General features: G+C 37.7%; 2 protein-coding genes across 8 annotated transcripts in view; one reads left to right on the forward strand and one right to left on the reverse strand.

Moving 5' to 3' along the window:
- afap1l2 (actin filament associated protein 1-like 2) overlaps window positions 1-19,221 on the forward strand; it is a 47,727-nt gene that overhangs the window by 13,574 nt on the left and 14,932 nt on the right. For 3 of the 6 annotated variants that reach the window (XM_055022643.1, XM_055022648.1, XM_055022646.1), the window contains exons 2-4: window positions 2,981-3,109; window positions 6,965-7,030; window positions 9,909-10,003. In XM_055022643.1, the coding sequence (XP_054878618.1) occupies window positions 2,981-3,109; window positions 6,965-7,030; window positions 9,909-10,003 (290 nt within the window). The remainder of the gene's footprint in view (window positions 1-2,980; window positions 3,110-6,964; window positions 7,031-9,908; window positions 10,004-19,221) is intronic. The other 3 variants (XM_055022644.1, XM_055022647.1, XM_055022649.1) reach the window with 1 other exon arrangement.
- Window positions 10,164-12,849, reverse strand: LOC129353361 (kelch repeat and BTB domain-containing protein 13). Of its 2 annotated transcripts, XM_055022652.1 has the most exons (2): window positions 12,638-12,706; window positions 10,164-12,546 (listed from the first exon to the last, which is right to left on the reverse strand). In XM_055022652.1, exon 2 carries the CDS (start codon window positions 12,542-12,544, stop codon window positions 11,213-11,215), a length of 1,332 nt encoding a protein of 443 aa, XP_054878627.1. In that variant the 5' UTR covers window positions 12,545-12,546; window positions 12,638-12,706; the 3' UTR covers window positions 10,164-11,212. The 2 variants fall into 2 exon arrangements, with proteins under 2 accessions (XP_054878627.1, XP_054878626.1); XM_055022651.1 differs by having other exon boundaries at window positions 10,164-12,849.

Consider the following 19,221-nt stretch of genomic DNA (forward strand, 5'->3'; position numbering starts at 1 on the left):
TACTTCTATTTTTGTCTGCAGCCCTAATTAAACAAAGTGAACAGATGCTCATTAGCCACGTGTTTTAATTGCTTAACACAAATAATATGCAAACAACGAGCGCAATTGCTGAGAAGCGATTAGCTGTAAGGAAATCTAACTGCTAGGAAGACATTAATATGATGTGATCATTAATGTTGGCCTGAGGAGAAAGAAGATTGTCTTTTTTGTTAAGTAATGAGTCCAACTTAATTGAAAACAGACACAGACAATATAGCACAAAACATTTAATATACAATCAGGGGTTAAATGTGTTCAGTAAAATATGAATAATTCCCTCTGGAATTACAAAAGCTCTGATTCTGATTTGATGTTTTGCTAAACTTACCTAAAAATGAAGCCATTGAATACTGCATACTCTAAAATAAATCCTGACTTTAGACAAAATTTAATTGATTTTGTAAATCTGCAAGCTCATCACCAACACAGTAGGCATATGTGTGACAAAAGTAAATAAGAGCATTGTCATATGGTATGAAGCAAATCAGGAAGTCTAACCGCAGCAACACGGAAGAGAAATTCTGCTTTGACATGCTGTCAAGACACAAATAAATGTAGGATTTCACTCATTGTTAACAGGAATTTGGTATTTCGTTCCCACTTGCTGAGGGTTTACAATAAAACTCCCTGCAGTAGTGCATCTCTCTGAAGGTCTCTCTGGTTCCCTTTAGCCTCCCTGCAGGGGTGACTGTTTGTGCTGCATGGCTGCGGTCACTCGCTGCATGTGCGTCGGGCATCTGGCCAAACCGAGGCTCAGAGAAGACAGGCGGGCTGCAGACCTCCCTGTCCTGTCAGCTGACTCCGTTTCCCAGGGTCCTCGGATGCAAAAGGCCATCTGAGTCAATCTCTGCAAACACACAAGGAGGAGAGACTGGAAAAATGTTTAGATTCATGTCCGGTGGCCAAACACTAGCTAGAAAACAACAGTTAGAATCGCACATAGAGACTTCTGTAGTCATGTTGCCAACACACTAATCTGTTGTGTGCATAAATAATTTTTTTCCATGTTTTCTTGAACCTACCAGAAACATTGCTTCTGGTAGCTTCAACAATTGTCTTGTCATCTCCAAGAGGCAAAATTTTGCTGAGATCTGACACCTTATTCTTTAATATATTCCTTCTTGTACTTATTTAGGAAGGAGAGGAGAGTTCATGAACATACTCCCAACCCCCTCTAGGCTTAGTGATTAGTGTGAGCCGGAAAAAGCCACTAAAATGAGATATTTGACTGTTTTAACAGAGTTCAAAAAGGCAGGAACAGCTTTCAGTCCTTGTAAAAGTTTCTTGTAGGGTGAAAAGTGAAGTTCTTGCAAACTTTGAGAAGTTGAGTTGTATTTTCAATTTCTGGTTGAGTAAAGTTATTTATTAGAATCTCTACTGGTGAAATGTCACGCTTTTGTGTTGCATCTTCAGACTAAAATAAATTGCATAAAAATTTGCTTCAAAATATATACGACATACTCATAAAACTGTAGTGCTAATAAAAAACTGTAGTGCTAATAAAAAGCTCACACTTTTAGCTGACTTATTCAGCTGCCTTCAGTTCACACATACCTTCAGTTTTAAAGAATGTAATTCAACGTAAATAAAGTTAATCTGTTCTCTCTGTTCCAGACATTTCCTCATTTTCATCCTTTATTAAGAGCTGAAATTTGTGCAAAATTTTCAGGAGAATGTGCAGAGTCAGAGTCAGAGTATGTGGCAGCCTTAAGAGTACAGTGGATATTTTGTATTTCTAGGGGTTATAACTACTTGAGAAGCCTTCTAAAAAACCTACAATTGCTTATTTTATTAGTTCAAGTTCCAAATATAGTTTTATATGCATTAATACACAGGGTGAAAATGATCTTAGAACTACTGCAGAAACTAATATCAATGGTCATCCCGTTCTGCTCTCTTAGGAGCAAAGCCAATCAGAAATAAGTGGCTCTCCTTGATTGGCTGCTCCACAATCTTTGCCCAATAGTATGTCAAGTGGCATTGCACCTAGAGAATGTGAGTGGTCGTCTGAAGAGGATTGTGGTTAAGATATGTCTTCACAATCTGATGTATTTGGAAAGAGGGTTTCAAAATAAACAGGCCAATATCCATGTGTGGGATGTTGATATACTAGAGATTAGTTTAGGCAACCAGGTTTCGCACAAAGAGATTTCTATTAGTTTTTCTCTGCTAAAGTGTACAGAATATATTTCACTAAAGTTGCTTGAAATCCTTATTTTTGGTGCGTTTTGCTCCTTTCCAAAAATCCGGCATCTTAGCAGGGGTTAACGTAACATTTTGAATATTAAATCACTACGTTCCTAAAATCCCTTTCCTTTAGTAAAACTGCTCCTCTGTTACCCTCCTTATGTCTCTTGTCTTGCTGAGGAAGTTCTCTCGCTCTGAGGCCCACTGAAGCAAGGGGCTTTATTCATGAAGCCGAGAGACAGTGAAGGGAAATACAAAGAACTCCCTACACACCGCTAGTGAGGGCAGCGAGCTCAGCGCTGACCCCTAAAGGATGTGTGTGGGCTTCATGCAGACAGGCTTAGGCTCCTCCCCCTCTCTGAACTTGACCTTTTACTGGAGTCCCCCAAACAAGCACGAAACAGACTTTCACTGTCGATGCAAACGCATTGAGAGAAACGAGATCAATGGCTGCCAGAAGAAAACCTCAGAACAGTTTCTCCCATGTAAAACTCTGGCACAAAACATAACATTGAAGAAGCAACAAAAATTATCTCAGTTTTAAGTGAAATGTTCTTCAAATGATTGGCGGGAAACTTATACGTTTTCTCTTTGCGTTCCTTTTTCTTGTGCAATGTGGAAACTGTGATGGACGTGTCCTTAAATCACTTATGCAAGACCAAACATTCCCATGCCAATCAATGTGCAGCAAGGTTTAAAGGAGTTTTAGTTTTGCAGTAAATCTGAATTCCTGCTGTCTGTCTGGGCTTTTCAGTGCTGGACCAGCTCCTGATGGAGCTTCACCGCTTCCTGCTCATCCTGGACAGGGAAACTCTGAGCGGGAATGCCACCGTCCAGAAGGGATTGCTGTCGGATCTCCTGCAGTCCTACAGAACCTCAAGTGGTAAGATGAAAAAATATTAGAGAGTGCTCTTTTCAAACATCTTTATACATTAATGATAGCAAAAACAGAGTTTTATATAGTCCTACTAAGGGAAACATCAACTAATGGCTTTAATTCAGACTTTAAAAGGTAAAACAAAAAGGACAATCTATTTCAAGATCTATTTTCTTGCATCTATAAATTCCCACCGTATTGTTTATAGATGCAGGAAACTTCTAAATACTGTCAGACTTTATCAGTTTCGATACTGAAACCTCTGGATGCCTTTTTTGCTTCTTATCCAGGAGCTGATGTTAATGGATGTTTTTGTGACCAATCTATATATATTTAGGTCCAAATAAAGCCCAAAATAATAAAGCCTTATCGGTTCTACCACCAGAGTTTAAAAAAAATATATATACCTATATTGAAAACAAAAATATTTAGAGGAAGGGAAACTTGGCATACCAAAACAAAAAGAAAACCAAGTGCAAAATCTTTATTTTTACTAAATAACAGTTTAGTGTTGTATAGTTGCTTCAAAGTGTTTGCATTTTTTTTAAATAAACGTGATGACAACAAGTAATGTGTAATTTTTTTCTGAAGATTAAGTCACAAAATTCACCAGTATGAGCAGTTTGAGAAAGCAAGGAGAAAAGAAGATTACGAGAATATTTTTGTTTTAAGGAGCCATTTCTTTCACTTTCTCTCCCCACTGGGTTGAAAAAGCCAGTCGAACTTAGCTCTGCATCTTTCTCAGAGACTTGCCCTCTAACAATCACACAAGCAGTCATGATTTTCCATGTTCAGGTCTTGGACTCCTCTCTCCGTACTTCCTCTTCTGGCTCCAGGCTGTATCATTTTTCCAAAGCTGCATTTATCCTCTGGGGGATGCTCACTTCCTTTGCAAAGGAGCTTATAAATAGCCTTTCAACTCTGTTCCCTTTAAAAATCTGTTTTCACTGTACAGGCAAAACATCGCTTTCTTCTGCTGCTGTTTGGTTTCACCTCACGGTGTCAGTTTCAAAGGAGGCGCTTCGTGAGAGTTTCACCCCAAGGTTGGAGTTTTGTTTGATTTCCTCTCAGGGTAAAATCTTACTCAGCTCAAATATGCAGTTCAACCAAACAGCTTCCCTCAACAACTGGGCTGCAGCTTCGTGATCAGTTCCCAGAACACGTTATAATAACCAGTTTTGCTCCGCTGTGCTGCAACCTCAAGGTTTGTTGTTGAAGACAGAACATTTACTCTGGCCGTTTATGTGGTAAAGTTACGAGCGTTTTATTGTTCCTCCACCACTACATATTTCTTTGTTACAAAGTTTCATCATCTAAACCACTATTAGAGTGCGCATACAGGTCAAGTTAACCCTTTCCTGCAGATATTCCTGCAATGATTAAAAACATGATTTTTTTGTTTCTTACCCTGTATTAATTAAAAATGGATATTATTAACATTTTGCATTAAACTAAAGCTTAGATAAAGGCTGAATGAGAGCAAGAATAGTGGGGACCTTTAGTGTATCTGGTTGATCTGGTTTTGAACTTTTCAGTTTTATTTAAGAACGTCACAGAATCCATATACCACATGTGTCAAACTCGAGGCCTGCAGGCCAATCCGGCCCATAATAGCTATTTTTGTGGCCCGCTAGACTCTCAAGGGCTTCAGAAATAGAGCTTCAAAATATTATATCATTCTTAAATAATATTTTATCAGTCAAATCAAATCAGTTTAAATTTGCATGTGTCAAACTGCATTAAATGCAGCGAAAGCTATAATATGTTAACAGTTTGTTAATAGATAGTTATGATAACTTTTTACCAGTTCTTTCTAAATGATATCTAGTTGCACTATTTTATAATTTCAACTGAACTGGACTATCAGTTCGATACAATTCAATTTTTATGTAATGTGTATACCTACCTTGAGATTAGATTTATTATGATTAGGAAATATATGACTAAGAGGAAATGAATTATATTTTTTTTGATTGTTGGAAGCTCCTGAAACTTCCAGATAAAACCATAGCTCCATTTGTTTTGCCATCTGCTTTTTGATCTACATAAAACTCCTCACAAATCACATCATTGACATTACATAAATCACATAAGCAAATTATTCTAAATCAGGCCTTAATCCTATTTTTGTCAGTGAATGCCTTATTTAACGACATACATTACAATAAAACACATTACATCATTGTTGATGTTCAATCCACCTTCAAGCCTCATCTTTGCTTGAAATAATCCAAACTTGTTTTTATGAGTGTTTTTTACAGATTAAGTTTAATAGTTACATTCCAAAAGTAGTCAACAATCCTCAAAACTTCAAAAAGGGGAGTGGCACAAAGCTGTATCTGTGCAAGCGAGGAGGTCTCTGACTAATGTTTGATGAATGCTTACCCTGGTAAGAGTGGGTGTCAATAGTGATCCCATCTGCCTGCACAATGGTCTGATTGTTGGAATGGAGCGCCCTCTTAAATCCTGAACTTTAGTCAAACATCCTTAACGTTTGTTTGGCACAAAACTGAGATCAGATTTTCCCACATTTACTGCAAAGGAAGCAAAGGAATCTCAACATATAGTTGATTAAAAAAACAAAGACTGTCCTTAGAATCTTGCAATACAGTTGAAACCACAGGTTTACGTAATCTCTTATTTTAGGTCAACTTTTGATCACCAACATTAGTTATATTTGCTAAATGTCACAATAATAACAGAGAACTGTTAGATCAGATATAGATATTGTCTTTTAAATTAGAATTTTGCATACAGAATGATTAATTTTTTCTTTAAATAACGAAGGAACTTCTCGAGGGACGCCTGGTAGAGTATTCACAAGTCATGCCTTCAACACACTTTCTTGTTTCACGGAAAGGGAAAGTCCAAAGAAATCAGCCTGGAAATCTATCGTGGAGCCACACAGGTCCATTGGGAACCATTTCTGGATGCTTGAAGATGCATCCATAAATGTTTCAAAAACAATTAATGTTTTAAAACAACTAACTGCTAGTTTAGACTTGATGGGAATTTCCAAACATCGTATCACTCAGACGGGTTCTGTGTTCCAGAGAGGAATGTGTTTTGGTCCAAAATGTGCAAATGAACCTAAACAAGAGCCAGGTGATGATGCCAGCCTGAAGTGTAAAGAAAATACAGTGAAAACACCAGAAAATTCAGTTTTTGGCAAAACTGAACACATGAAACACTTTTTAGAGATGTTTTAATGTTTTCAGTGACGCAGTAACCTAAATGTCTGATACATTTACTTTAAAACATAAACATTTAGAACCAGATCAGTTTGTCTTGATTGCCTGAAATGCTCTGTTGTCTTTTAACTTGATATGTTCACATATTTAGAAAAAACACTTAATTTCCTTGTTTTTATGTCTATGGATAGTTCAGTGAAAGAAACAGTGAAATCCTATTTTGGAACGTATTTGCCAGACTTGCGTAGCTTAATGAATGTTGGGAACTTTTCCCTGTGAAATCCGGATATCAGGGTTTTAAAGAAAATGCTGAGCAAATATGCTTTCATTAATCTGGGTTCTAATCTGTCAAACTAAATGTTTAACTTTAACTTTTAAAGTCAAAGTTAAACCATGGATTACATACAATAACTAGGAATAAATGGTTCAAAACTGTAGATATTTTTGTTTTTATTGTTGTGTCTTGCATTACGTATTCTGACATGTGGGACAACTAAATTTTCATCTGAACAGTGACCTTATTTTTCTGGTTCTTGTTTTTTTTCCTTCTGTTTGTCTTTACAATGTTCCTTACACTTGTGTTTTTGTTTGGTTGAAAACTTGTGTGGTCTGAGACGATCTTTCCACCTGTGAAACTGTTAACCACTTTTGTTGTTGTTGTTTTACGCAGGTGGAGATGAGGAATACATCTACATGAACAAAGTGGTTGTTTCTGGAAAAGACAAAGGTGACAAAGGTAAGAGATGAGAAGTGTTTTGTTGCTAAAAGGCGACAAGTCATTGGGAAAAATTCTGTCTTATTTTTATATTTATGCAGACTTGTGAAGACCATTTAAGTGGTGAAGCCATAAGGGGGTGTACTTTCTTTCTATCATAGCTGTCGTAATCTAACAATTGATGCCATGCATGCATTACAGAACAGTTCAAATGACTTAAGAGTATTCATTTAAACCTGCCAGCTTGTTAGCATTTGATTGCCGATCATCTTGTGTTGTGCAGGATTACATTTCATAAAGTCGTCATCTAGACATGTAACAGTTATATTTAAACGTTTCAGATAACCACAACAATCAGTTAATAAATTCAAGACTGAATGCAAAGTAGAGTATTCAAATAAAGATTTTATTTCTTCAATTAGAACAGTGTGAAAAGGTAAATGTTAAATCACTTCAGCAAAACCTTTCTGACAACATGAAGTAAGCTTCATCACATTAAACTGACACGTCATGCACTGATATAAAGAAATTACAGAACCTATAAGAAGCAAACTAACTGAAATCTGTCAAACTGGAAATACGCACAAGGCATTTGTACGGCTTTGATAATACTCCAAACCACACAGTGTTGCTTCCCAAAACACATGAATCACTGGTGAACCTTCTCAGAAATTTCTGGTCTACCAAAGTTACTCCCAAATATATCAGTGACTCATCAAGGAGGTCACAAAAGAACCTACAACATCTAAAGTTTTGGTATTGTCATTTGTGTGTTATGTTTAGTGTTAATGACTCAACGATAAGAAAGATACTGTGAATTCAAGAACCAGACCCATGGCTGATCACAAAGACCAGGATCGCATTTGGCAAAAAAAATAATAATTAATATATAAAACCAAGACTTTTGGGACAATATTCTGTCTGGACAACATGCTGAAAACTTTAGCAGAAAATTTTGTAGGAAAATCAGTTTGTGACCAAACCACTCCAGTAAAATGGCATCTGAAAAAAAAGTACAAAAAAATGGCACAATTTTTCACAGCACTGTTTAAGAAGCTGTATTTTAGTGTTTTGTTCAGTTTTGGATATGTATGTACAGCACTGTTTAAGAAGCTGTATTTTAGTGTTTTGTTCAGTTTTGGATATGTATGTATGTATGTATGTATGTATGTATGTATGTATGTATGTATGTATGTATGTATGTGTGTGTGTGTGTGTGTGTGTGTGTGTGTGTGTGTGTGTGTGTGTGTGTGTGTGTGGTGTGTGTATGTATGTATGTATGTATGTATGTATGTATGTATGTATGTATGTATGTATATGTTGAGTTTTAGACATCACTTATCTTTTTGTTTTTTGACCTTACATTATCAAATTCATCTTGTTTAATGTTTAACTTTAAATGGAATGTTTGTGATGAAGTTTTAAAAGAAAAGTTCTCACCTGTTGGACTCTTGTATTTGTTATGTGTTGTTGTTTGGTCTACACAGTGCACACAAACACCATTATCACATCTCAAAGTTAATTTAGAGTGAAATGAATAGCAGAAAAGATAAGCTGCTGCAAGCAGAGGCGCCCCTTCACCCGTCCTCCTCCCACGCACCATTTCCTGTCTGTTTCTTCGAAGTCTCCTCACCATCTGAGAAGGACCTGTTTTGTTTGGACAGCGATGAAGAATGTGGTTTGAGCAAGAAGCAGATTTAACACTTATATTCAGTGGCAGCACTAGAAAAGCCACACGTTTTCTTTTACAGAACTGATGGAACGCTGAGATGTGAGAATAGAGCTTTCATAATCATCAGACGTGTGTTTTAATCTAAAAATCTTCAAATGCCAATGAGAAAGGAAGGGGCTCAGCACCTTTTTCTAGGGGCAGTAAATCACGCAACTTAACTTGGCGTCTTTGAACCTCAACCGTTGATGTCAGAGGAGAATGACAGACTGGTATAAGATAATAAGATGGGAACTGTATCTCAAACACCCATTCATTACAACCATGGAATGCAAAATACCATCTCTAAGCTTGACATGTTGAACCTTGAAGAAGAGAGGTTTCAGCAGTAGAACATTATACTATACTCATAGACTAATAACTGGAAACTGAGGCTACAATTTCCTCAGGTTCACCGAACCTAACAAAAAATAGGAAAAACATTTTCTGATCCGACGGACCAGGCAACATTCAGATACTAGGCTCAAAATGTGTTGTGAAAAACATAAAAGTAAGGATTCAACGTGCTTTGTGACGTCAAGCTATAGGTGGCCATTAAATGATATTTCGGTCATTAATTTAAACACTACAACCCACCCAATTATTGCTGCATGGCAGAATATTCCAAAATGCCTGAGGAATGTGTCCATATTGTTTAATCAATGCTAAAGATAATTAAGACAAAAGAGGATTACCAATTTTTACTAGAGGATGTACCCAATAAAATTTAAAACATAGGTGGGACTCAAGCTGTAAAAATAGCTTAGCCTCACATATTGTCATCTCAGATGTAGACTGCAACCTTATATTAGCTATAAACTATATGATAAAATATTTATAGCATTAATTTAAGCTCTGGCCATATTCTCTTTTTTATATATATAAAGCTTATATGTGCAATAGAGTAGCAAGTTCATGCAAAATGTTTCTACATATGGCTTTTTTATTCAGTATCTGTGATTGAACAAAGAAGATTCTGTTCTCAAAGGACTTCCAGAAAGCATTAGTTCATAAGAAAGTAGTGAAACATCTGGAGATTGAGTGCTTGATAAAAAAATATATATTGCATCTACATTTGCATAATGCTCAAGTTATTTGATTTCCCACAGGTTTTTAAAATCAAAATAATCAATATAAGTACAAGATTTGAAGATAAATCTTTTTTTTTCTTCCTTCTGTGCATCTGTGTAGCAGATGACCATTTGGACGCCTTTGTCAATGGAAAAGGAGCAAAATTTGTCCCAGTGCCACAGAAGAGCCTTCCTGACCTACCACCACCCAGAACAGTAAGTTATTCCCAGCTGTTCCCGTTCCATCAAAGTAAAGCAAAGAATTAGGAGATTTTAAATTTAGCAGATAGCACTGACATCCAGAAACTGAATTTAAATCAGGTGGAAATTATTAAATTGTCAGGTTTGCAAAATGAGTTCAGTGACATAAGTGTCTTGCAAAAGGTTTACACACTCCTTGAATCGTCTTAACATTAAAACTACAAACTTTGATTGTCAGTGAACAAAGTTTCAACTCTTATAGATTCTAGGTTAGATTTAGATCTGGACTTTAACTAGGCAACTCTCACACATATGATGATGTAGCAATCACAATGTTTCAGCTTGGGAAACGCATAGTGACTTGCATGAGTTTTGGTTCAGAGTGACCAGAATACCTTCTTCCACATGCTTGTTATTTCTCCATTGAGGCCCAATTATTGTACTCTATGACTAATAGTTGTTCCGTCAACAAATTCTCACCATTGGCCCTTTAGCTGCTTATTTGATTATTGCTCCCATTAGTCAGTCTATCAGTTTAGGTCAAGGGTTGGTTTATCCATCAATGAAGTCACCTGGCAATTATCTCAAATACTTTCTGCACTAAAGATGTATGTTTTAAATTTGAAAATGAAGTGTAACTTTTCCTCCACTTGAGTTATTCAGTCATTTTTATTGTAACTTTACAAGCAGTAACAACATTCAAGGTCTGCAAATACTCTTGCAAGGCATTGCAATAATAGGCGGTACTATCATTAATATAATGCAAACCTAATAATATTTGCTTTTATTTATCTGAAACAGGCAAGAAAAAAATTCTACAGTGTTTACAAGCCTATAAGTCACAGAAACAAGTGACCGCACACTAAAGCAGCAATTGCTCAGGAGTGTGTGAGTGGTAGGCCTTTGTGTTGACCAGGAAATTACTGGTTCCTGAATTGGCCCAGTGTGACTTAGGGAAAATGGCAGAGAATGAGAGGCTTAGAACATCCCATCAACCCCTTTGAACTTTACACACACAGACACAGCGGCCTTTCCTGATCTAAACCACAGTAGCAGCTGTTGCTAATCAGACCAAATCCTTAGTGTCAGCACATCTTTGTGTATGTGTTGTGTATGTGTGTAAGTGAATGTCTGAAGAGCATTTATCTGTTAAAAATGTCCAGAAGTATTCCAATATTTTTTATCTCTTAGACCTTTTATCATTCTAGCACAGTTGGAGTAACTTCACATCTGTTGTATAGCATCCACAAATCTTTCTGAAATGTCTGGCAAAGCAATTTCTCTTTGTCTCTCATCCACATCCAGTTCTGGTGTCACTGGTCCAGTCTTGGGGAGTCTAAGTAGACAAGTCCATAGTGAACCACTCTTTGGGAATCCTTTCATCTGTCTGTGGGGTTTCCATCCATTTGCCGTGATAGTGTATTCAAGAGTCAACATGTGCTTCACTGTGAACGCAGAGTCCCCTCTTGTCACCGCAGTGAACAGCGACCCTTTGCTGTTTATGTAATGCCCGGGCATGGCAGTCCACTGACCAGTCGTAATGTTGTAGCAGTCCATCAGGCAGCGCAGGAAGTCATCGCAAGGCCCGTTCCTCATCACATACAAATTGTCCCTGTGGGCCACCATACAGTGGCCGTAGCTTTGCGGTCTGATCATGGTGGTGGTGAGACTCCACTTATCTATCAGTGGAATGTATTCATAGATATCTGTAGTGTCAGGGGGTTTCCAGAAGCAAACAAACATTCGCTGACGAGCAATAGCACAAGCTGCTGATGCTACAGGTCTGGGTGCGTGTTGGATAAATGTCCACTCTCCCCTTGCTGCGTTGTACTTCTCTGCTGTGGAAATGATCTGTTTTTGAGCTTCTCCACCAATGGCATATAGGCGCCCCTCATGCCCAAGCAGCGTAAAGTCGTATCTTGGTTGCTGTGGACCTGGAAGAGTTGTCCATATCCCTGAATCTGGATTGTAACAGAATGTTCTGTCCACTGTGTCTTTGCCATAGCCGTAAATTCCTCCAACAATGTACAGCCGATTGTCAAGCACAGCCACCCCAGCCCTGGAGGTACTGCAAAGAGTTGGCAGGTTTGTCAGATGCTTCCACTCCCCTTCCTTTTCATCAAGGAAGCAAACAACCCTGAAAGTGTCCTGCAGCAGCTCCATTGATGGCGTATGGGTACCGATGGCGATATAACTAGCAGGGGAGAGTGCTTGAGAGTATTTGAGCAGCTCTTCAGGAATTGTGCTTTCTGCTGCTTCCTTGAGGTCATCAAAAGCATCACAAAGAAAGAGAGCGGCATTCTGAAACAGTCTGTGCACTCCATAGATGGAAGCCGCGTGGTAAAGCAAGAGGCAGTTATCCGAGTCTATGATGTCGCAAAGATGCCGAGTCAAAGTGGGAATCTGCAGGAAAGCAGCGCACTCTACGGCTTCAACAAGCTCTTCTGGGTCCCTGATGGGGGGGTTCTCATCCCTGCAGACAGCAAGCGCAATAAGGAAACCTCTTGCGTGCACTCCTCCTCTCAGATATAGCTCCCCTTCCAGGCTTTCTTTCATCCCTGAGTGAAAGAGAGCTCGGAAATAGTCGCTGTGCCTTACAAGAAACCCGCGGTTAAGATGGAACCAGCTTTCCTCCACTCTCACTCTCACCCAGTCTGCCTGTGCTTCCTCCAGATCAACAGTTGGATTCCCGGCATTGATATCCTGGCTGATTCCCAGGCTCTCGGGTGCTTCCATGATCGTTCAAACCAAGACCTCATCTTTCTAAAACAGGCCCCAAGTAATTATTTGGTGCATGACCTGAATGTAGATTAGCCATTTTCCCTCTAACACTGCATGAGTTTAAGTATGAGCTGAACTGCGTCCTGCCTGCCTGGTCTGAAAATAGATCTGGCTATAGATAGCCACTGTGTCACTTGCAGGCATTGGGCAGGAAAGAGAAACCATTGACATGCACTGTGAGTTGTGTTGCTGTTTGGAACTACAGTGCCTTGCAAAAGTATTCACACACTTAATTTTTTTATGTTTTCCACAAACTTCACCTGAAATGTATTGGGATTTCATTGATTTATTTAAAAGGTGGGAAAGTAAGGAAAACAGTTTTTTAAAAAAACAAATTAAAATCTGCCAAGACTCGTTCATTTGCACTTTATGCAACTCAGTATTTTGTAGAGGCAGTTTTTGCTAAAATTACATCTCTGAGCCTTTGCTGGCAACGGTGGCAGGGGTTTGTTCAGGGGTTTGTTCTATAATTGGTGGGTTGCTGGTTCGATCCCTGCTCTGTCCGACCCTGACGTTGTGTCATTGAGCAACATCTGTTGAGTCCTTGGGTAAGCTACTACACCGCCTTGCCTGCTGGTGGTGGCCAGAGGCGCCGGCATATGGCAGCCGCTATACAATTACAGACCGTTTACCATTTGCTCAGTAATATTGTCTGTAAATAGTCATTTTCAAGTCCTGGTACAACACTCTCAGTCTGATTTAAGTCTGGACTTTGACTAGACTGTTTTAAACATGGTTTGATCTAAATCTTTATACTTCCGATCCAGTGTATGGAAGCCTCGGAGATTTTCCTCCAGGATTGTTCTGTTTTCAGCTAAATGCATTGTCCCATGGAGCTGTGATAAATAATAAATCAATTAATCGCATGATAAATTAAAAGAAGTTCAATAATTTTCATTCGCTTAACTTATCGTTTTTCTCTTTTTTTCCCTCTTTTTACCAAAAACTTAATGATAGAAGTATTCAGTCTGGTGCTTTAGTCTCAATTTGCCCTCTTTGTGAAAGATAATTTTATTTACAGAGACTTCTTTATTCATTGTATTTGTTGTTTTCTGCATTTATTTTGGATATTTACAATATCTTCCAGTTCCAGTGTTTAAATATTCATTGGAATTTAAAGGTTATTGATCCTTAAGAATATGTTCTCGCATTACTGTGTCATTATTACTATTTTATTACTTGAGCTCAAAACAACAATATCATTGTTTATCATTGGGGTAATTTATTGTCTAACAAAATTTGTTATTGTGACAGACCTACCCATTGATTCTGACCAGATTCCCTGCCCCTGTTGAATCATCCCCACAGGATGATGCTGCTACCACTGTGTTTCATAAAGGGGATGCGTGTTTCGAGTGATGGACGGTGGCTTCATCTCGTTTGAGCACCTTCTTTCACATGTTTGCTGTGCCCTCTATCAGGACTTCTTAAAGCTTTTTTTTTTAAACTTTTTCTCCTCATTGTCCTGGGATTTATTTAGGCGTATCAATGTAATGGGGGTCATGTCAAACTTTCCAGATTTGTATTTCTAAAAAAAAAAAGAAGAAATGTTAGAAACAAAAACTGTTGGAAACTCCCCTCATTTATAATTTTTTTCTGGTCAGTCACATAAAATTCCAAATGAAATACACATAAGTTTGTGGTTGTGGCATAAAAAAATTTGTGGAAAAGCAATAAACTACTATTTACTTTCACAAATGCTGAATTGGTCATAATTGTGCATCCTTTTAAATCTAATTTGTTTTGTTGTCAAGTCTGACCAATGTGGATTTCCTGTAATTTTGCATAATTTTTGTTTGGGTGTAAGAAAAAGTTTATATTTTACAAATCGGAAAACATCCCTTTTCCCGAGAAGTCAAAACAGGAAATAAATGCAGAACGTATACAGACTGACTTATGAGTTTTCCTTACTGCCCTTGGAAAGCTGAGCCGCACTTTTCTATTTTAACTTCAATAGGAAGTGATGAGAGTGGCAGAAAATATAGGATTTCTGAGAGTTATTTTTTCTCTGATAATTTTTATCACCAACCCTCTGATCTGCTATGAGTGCCCTACAGGACATCAGCTCCTCTGGGTCTCTGTGTTTGCATGTGTTTTTGCTGCAGCAGATTTTTGGCCTGGGAACCAGGGATTTTCCATGTTCCTCAGAGTGTTCGTCTTTTGGGCTCTTTTTCCCACTCTCCCCTCAAAGCCCCTCCACCACACCCATCTCCCTCCCCCTCTCTCTCTCTCTTTGTTATTTATGCCCCAACTCCTCGATCCATCCCGTCTCGTCTGTGTTTCTGTGGTGAGGATGTGTGCATGTCTGAGTGTGAGACAGAGACAGAAGTGAAAGCAACAATCTGAATCTGACTGGAGGGACGACAAAAAAAAAAGTAGTTGGCATGTGTCCTTTTTTCTCTTTTCTTGTGTGTCTTTTCCAACATTCCAGTTGGCCTTCGCCCACACAACAAGGAGATTTACTTTTTGTGAAGATGACAGAAATGGAGGGAGAAGAAAGGAAAACAGATAGAGATAACAGTGGGTGGGCGGTGTGGATGGGGGGGTTGCTGCCGCTGCTGCTGCCGCTGCTGCTCTGGAATGCTTGTCGTTTTCTTTTTTTGTGTGTTTTGTTTTAATTAATAACAGATGCCTTCACTGCTCTGTGTAATCTGTTTTGCAGTCTCATTAAGGGGATGTTTCTTCAAGTGAGGGCAAAAAGCATTTAGACCCCTAATTTGAAACATGAATTTCTAATTTAGTTTAGCTGTTTCTGTAAAACTCTGGGTAGGTTTCTGACTAATCTAACCCACCCAAATCCTCTTCTGAAGAACCAGAGTGGGCTTGGACGTTCCTGTTATTTTACTTTTTTTAAAAGAAACTTCCCTCAGCCAGTTGTTTTAGAGAAAAATATCACTATTTAAATGTTTTTTACCATTACTTTCATTTACTCCGTTGCCACTTTGATTGAAAGAAAACGTGTATCTCAGTTATGAGACAGCTAAGTCACAATATTAATTTTATTAGGAAATAAAACTATTAGAACTTATTTCTTATTGAGTCCAGGCTTTGCACCATTTATATCGCTGGATGATGACCGAGGATCACCACCTATTGCTTTTCTGTGGAACATAACTCAAATTTATGTGGGAAATTTGTCTATTTATGTATTTTATCAAACAATGGAGGATGTTAGTTTCTGTGGTAGTATTAAGACCGTTTTCACTCTGCGTATTACTACATATTAAAGCATATTTGGTATTTGAATGATTAAAATAGGCAGTTATAAGCATTTTGAGGGCGTCTCAGGTGTTTGGATTTCAGCTGTTTGTGGGCAGATAATGGGTAAATATGTAAATACTTTATTGACATTGAAAACATGTTATTGAAGGAGACAGTAAATGCATTTTTTATAAATTACTGAACAAATTATATAGTATAAGAAGGGAAAAATATATTAAAGTAAAACATTCATCAGTTTGTCAGTTTTTTCTCTCTCCATTGATTGTATTTGGCTCAAGTGCAACATCCATACCTGTTAGGCTCTTTGGTTTTATTGAGATTAAATTCAACTTCTGGGTGTTTGGTACAATGAAAGCCTTAAACATTCATTTCAACAGTGTCAGCTTTAGTTTCTCCTTTAAAGTTCTTCAACCGTCTTTCAATCAACTGACTGACTGGTGCAACCATAATATATGTTGCAACATCAGGACTGCCTCAGAAAATGCCTGTTGATGTCATCATTTTCCAGCTTATTAGTTGTTTGTTGCATAATATAAGTTCCTATCATGTCATATGGAGGATTTTGCATAAGATCTTTTGATATACGGATAGTATGGGGAAACAAATGACATAAATACAAAACCTTAAGCATGGCGCTTTTAAAGCAAACCCAGAATGTCTTCCTAATTTGGCTTTCACATGACTTTTAGTAATTAACGTTATTCATTCCCAATTTAGCTTTATAATAGTTAGCCTAACCCTAATCTTTTATCTGTTGTAATTAATGATAATTAGTTTAGTTTTTGTTTGTATTTTTTTATTTTGAGTATGTGCAAAAATCTGCTTCTTTGTGTCTCAATATCAATATTATCTGACCCTTAATGTGAATGAAACTTGCACGGTAAATAATGACTGATTCATTGATCAGCTGCCACACCAAATCAATTTATTTTTAAACAGTTTCAGGCTCCACCTTTAAAACTGATTAATAACCAAGATACATACATTTTCAGAAAACAAAAACCTGAAAGTGACAGCTATACATTTGCTGATGTTTGCATTCTGAACCATTACAGAACCCTCAAACATAAAACTGCTGTTCTCTTCTTTTTGCTGTGATGAAAACATTTTTCATCCCACGCCCGCCTTTGGTGGATCCATTCCTGCATGTTCTGGCATGCGGGGTATTGAGCCCAGTCGTCGTCACTGTGACTGTGCGCAGACCGTGACATGACGCCACGTATTATGACAGCTTGCTGCATCTGCTGTGCATTACTGGAAATGTGTGAGATGGTTGACCTGATATTGTGGGAACAGCTCTTTAACAGGGACCTCTCTGATTAAAGGGAGTGACATGACGAGTCTCTGACAGCCCACATTAGAAATAATGATTGTTATTCATAGAGACAAATATGGTTTGTTTTAAGTATGTGACTCAATAAAAAAAAAAAAATCTAACATTTTACAGATTGGTTATACACCGACCTCAACATTTTTTGCATCCCTGTTAAATGTGTGTTAAAATCCTTAAAATGCATAAAACAAAATTATCAGTGACACATTTATTAAAGCCTTCAACAATTCTTATTACATAAAAGTAAGGAAATAATATTTAAATTTAAACCTTGTCCTGGCACTTTAAATTAGAAATCAGCAACTTTTATTTTCCTAAAGATAATGTGATAAAGAGACCCTTTTCTCTTAGCCACAAGTTAAGCTGATCTCTCCACCACAAACCACGAGCAGGATGGTAGGGCAGGGAAGGGGAAAAAATCTCCAAAACTCAGGGTGAAGTCTCCATAACAACAATTAGACATCATTACTACAAACAAACTTGTTTGGGAGGCATCTGGATGAAAAAGCCATCTCTGTCAGAGTATATAAACATGTGGAGCTTGTTGAACTCTCCTGGAGATTTTAACTAGAGCCTTGGCCTCGGTCATATGAGACTAATTGAACATTTCATTCAACAAAAATCAGCTGAATTGGTCATGAAACGCAGGATGCATATGCAGAAATGAATGAACAATAATTCTTTGAACAACCTGGACATTTGAAATATAAAATTGTTTGTCTGCCAAAAAAAACTGAATCTTTGTTTTTTGGTATAGTGCTGATCAAAACCATGCGGCCAAATTCCACATGTGGAAGTAATTTCAAGTGTCACCAACAAGGGTGCTAATAAATGTGACACTGGGGAGTGTGGCAAAAACGTCTTCTTTTAAATTAAGATTGTTCTCAGGATGAAATGTTTTCTCTAATTCAAAATGTTCAGAATAATCATTGATTTCAACCACCTGCGTTTCTGATCTGAACCAAATATTTCAAGTTTGTTCAAACCTAATATGTCCTGTTCAATTATCAAACCTTCTCTGTGAGTTTTACAATGATTTTAAAGTCTTACAGGAACTCAAGCAATAGTAAAAGAATGCAGGAAGTGTGTCCAGACATTAGTGGTGGGAGGAAAATAGTTTAGAAATGTCATTTAGGGTCTCTGAGAGTTCACTGTAAATCTCTACAAAAATCCAAGCTGCCTGCATCAATGCTGGCTTTCTTCCGTGCAAACAGATTATCTGAAATGTTTTCAACCTCACATCATTCCTCTACACATTTGTGTATTTGATTTATATCTGGAAAATACCTTAATTTTTTATCATATCACATCATCATAAAGGAAAGAATAGATTCCACTTTTACTTGAAGGTTTCCTCCATTCTTGTTTTTATGCCTGCCAGACTAAACTTGTGTATCTCAGATCTTCTTGCCACTTCAGTTACCTCATCCCATGAAGCCTGTGGACACAAGTTGAAGGGATAAACCTTGTTTTCCTGTGACGAGATGTGAGAGTTATTCCAGCACAGAGTGGGAGTGAGAAAGTCATCTTTGAAGAAATGACTAACAATGTTTTGAACTGAGAGATTGTTGCACAAAGATAGGTTGATGCATACAAACATCTGTGTGCAATGTTGCACCACAATAAGCGTTGTGCAGAAATTCAAGGAAGTATTTTTCATGCCTTTTGTGTATCTTTCTATGATTGTATCTTCATCCCTGCAGCAACATTTAGATGTTCTTGAATCACAAGTTATGTCAGAATTTGCTGCCTTAAACAAGTAAAGAAGTAAAGTGTGCCTGAGCATTATTAAAACCAGGGAACACGCCAGTCAGAAGCTCATAGTAACGCACAGGTGTTGGCAGAACAACTTTTTCATCCATCCGTCTTTTGTCTCCTGCTTAATCTGGGGTTGGGT

This window comes from Poeciliopsis prolifica, unplaced genomic scaffold, assembly GCF_027474105.1.
Source record: "Poeciliopsis prolifica strain line A6 unplaced genomic scaffold, Auburn_PproV2 SCAFFOLD088, whole genome shotgun sequence".
Classification (NCBI taxonomy): domain Eukaryota; kingdom Metazoa; phylum Chordata; class Actinopteri; order Cyprinodontiformes; family Poeciliidae; genus Poeciliopsis; species Poeciliopsis prolifica.

Bases quoted from the DNA above. Each gene is read 5' to 3' on its own strand.
- LOC129353361 (XM_055022651.1), bottom strand. From the start codon at position 12,724: ATGGAAGCACCCGAGAGCCTGGGAATCAGCCAGGATATCAATGCCGGG.